Here is a 2,766-nt window from a genome sequence, read left to right on the forward strand (position 1 = left end):
ATGATTTGTTTCAAGTGTTGGCAGCCAGGGCATCACAAGTCCCAGTGTACTCAGATTCAGGTGGCGTCTGGTGAATGTTTAGGGTGTGGCTAGCAGGGCCATAGGGTGAAAGATTGTCCACAGCAGGGAAGTGGTTTGGGCAGAGGTGGAGGTTCACAGTAGAGGCAGATACAGTCTGCCACAGTTTAGTCAGGGTTTCGACCACCACCACCACCTCAGCCAGCTATGTCAGCCCAGAGTCCTCGACCTGGTAGGGGAGCTTCTTCGAGTACACCTACTCAGCAGTCTGGCTATCAGGTAGGCAGTTCCCAGGGGCAGAGGACCCAGGGTCGCGTGTTTTCACTCACTCCAGCTGAGTCACCATCCAGTCCTTCAGTTGTCAGGGGTATGTTTCTTGTGTCCCATTCTTGGGCTCGTGTATTGTTTGATTCCGGTGCTTCTTATTCATTCATTGCTTCATCATTTGTACAGGCATTGGGTTTAGAGGTCAGTCAGTTAGACAGATCGCTTTGTGTTGACAAGCCTATCAGGGGTTCAGTTGCTCTTAGTAGAGTTTGTAAGAGTTATTCCATCACAATTGCCGAACGTGTTCTTGAGTTCGATCTCATCCTTCTCGAGATGACGGGATTTGACGTCATTCTTGGGATGGACTGGTTGTCATCCTTCAGAGCTGTCATTGATTGTTTCAGGGGTAGAGTTTCAGTGTGTACCTCGGATGGGGATTGTTTCTGTTTTGTGGGAGATCGGTGTGATCCTCTCACTCATTCATTTTATGGTGTTAGGGGTCGAGATCGGCAGACATTCTTCTTGGCTAGTCTTTTTGCCGATGATGACGTTGAGTTTTATGGGGTTGATTTTCCAGCGGTTGTGCGTGATTTTCTGGATATGTTTCCGGAGGACTTGACTGAGTTGCCTCCACACCAAGAGGTGGAATTTGCTATTGATTTGATGCCTGGTACCGCGCCAATCTCCATGGCACCGTATCGTATGGCACCGATTGAATTAGAAGAATTAAAGAAGTAACTTGATGATTTGAGGATGAAAGGCTTTATCCGACCGAGTGTGTCACCGTGGGGTGCACCGGTCTTGTTCGCTAAGAAGAAAGATGGTTCTTTGAGGTTGTGCATTGATTACCGAGAGTTGAATCATGCCACCATCAAGAACAAGTATCCTTTACCAAGGATAGATGATTTATTTGATCAGTTGAGGGGAGCCAGTTGTTTTTCGAAGATTGACTTGAGGTCAGGCTATTATCAGTTATGGGTTAGAGAGGAGGATATTCCAAAGACCGCGTTTCGTACGCGGTATGGACATTACGAGTTTCTTGTTATGCCTTTTGGTTTAACCAATGCGCCGGCGGCATTCATGGATTTAATGAACCGTGTCTTCCACGATTACTTAGATCAGTTTGTGGTAGTTTTCGTGGATGATATTCTTGTGTATTCACGGACTCGGGAGGAGCACAAGGTCCATTTGAGTATAGTGTTATAGATTCTACGGGAGCACCGTTTGTACGCCAAGTATGAAAAGTGTGAGTTTTGGCTGCAAGAGGTGAAATTTTTGGGACATGTTGTCTCTGAATGTGGGGTTTCAGTTGATCCTTCAAAAATAGAGGCAGTTTTGAGTTGGGAGCAACCTGAGAATGTCTTTGAGATCTGGAGTTTCCTTGGCCTAGCGGGTTATTATTGGAGATTTGTGAAGGATTTTTCCCGTTTGGCAGCTCCTATGACCAGATTGACCAGGAAAGGGATCAAGTTTGTATGGAATGAGGCCTGTGAGTTATCTTTTCAAGAGTTGAAAACAAAGTTGACTACGGCTCCGGTGTTGGTGATACCTGAGTGTGGCTTGGGTTATGTGATCTATTGTGACGCCTCACGTGATGGTTTAGATTGTGTACTGATGCAAGATGATAGAGTAGTGGCTTATGGGTCTCGACAGTTGAAGACTCACGAGCTTAACTACCCTACTCATGACTTAGAGTTAGCGGCAGTTGTATTTGTTTTGAAGTGTTAGAGACACTATTTGTATGGTGAGAGATTTGAGGTGTTCTCGGACCACAAGAGTCTCAAGTACCTTTTCTCCCAAAAGGACTTAAACAACAGACAGAGGCGATGGGTTGAATTCTTAGAAGACTATAACTTTGATTTGCAGTATCATCCTGGCAAGGCAAATGTGGTAGCTGATGCTTTAAGCCGGAAATCTAGTGGGACTTTGGCTAGTTTAGCCATTCGAAAATGGAAGATGCTGGAAAATTTGGCTGAAATGGGATTGTATTGTTTTGATGATGATGATGATGGCAGTGAGTTAGCATTCTTGTTTAGTCTCGTGGCTCAACCCACTCTTGTTAGACGGGTGATTAAGTCACAGAGACATTATTCAGATTTGGATGCCGTTTACACTCTGATTTCCAGTGGCGAGACCGTGAAGGATTGGACTTTACATGCAGATGGAGGTCTACGGTTTAGGGGTTTGTTGGTTGTTCCCACAGTTTGTCGTGAGGACGTCTTACGGGAGTTTCACACTTCCCGCTTTGCAGTTCATCCGGGTGGTACCAAAATGTATCACAATTTGAGACATCAGTATTGGTGGAATGGAATGAAGAATGATATTGCACAGTTTGTAGCTAAGTGCCTTACCTGTCAGCAGGTGAAGGCCGAGCACCAGAGAACAGCTGGTTTACTGCAGCCGTTGCCGGTAGCGCAGTGGAAATGGGAGGAGATTGCAATGGATTTTGTGACAGGTCTTCCTAAGTCACGGAGGGGAAAT

General features: G+C 45.7%; 1 protein-coding gene across 1 annotated transcript; it reads left to right on the forward strand.

Annotated features, from left to right (window-relative positions):
* Nucleotides 1–225: 225 nt before the first annotated feature.
* Nucleotides 226–2,465, forward strand: LOC132272912 (uncharacterized). Its single transcript, XM_059773977.1, has 2 exons — nucleotides 226–927; nucleotides 2,412–2,465. The coding sequence occupies exons 1-2, from the start codon at nucleotides 226–228 to the stop codon at nucleotides 2,463–2,465; spliced, it is 756 nt and encodes a 251-aa protein (XP_059629960.1).
* The last annotated feature ends 301 nt before the right edge of the window (nucleotides 2,466–2,766 follow it).

This window comes from Cornus florida, unplaced genomic scaffold (genome assembly GCF_030987335.1).
Source record: "Cornus florida cultivar Cherokee Brave unplaced genomic scaffold, ASM3098733v1 CherokeeBrave_3.0.0_Hap2_Chr09, whole genome shotgun sequence".
Lineage (NCBI taxonomy): Eukaryota > Viridiplantae > Streptophyta > Magnoliopsida > Cornales > Cornaceae > Cornus > Cornus florida.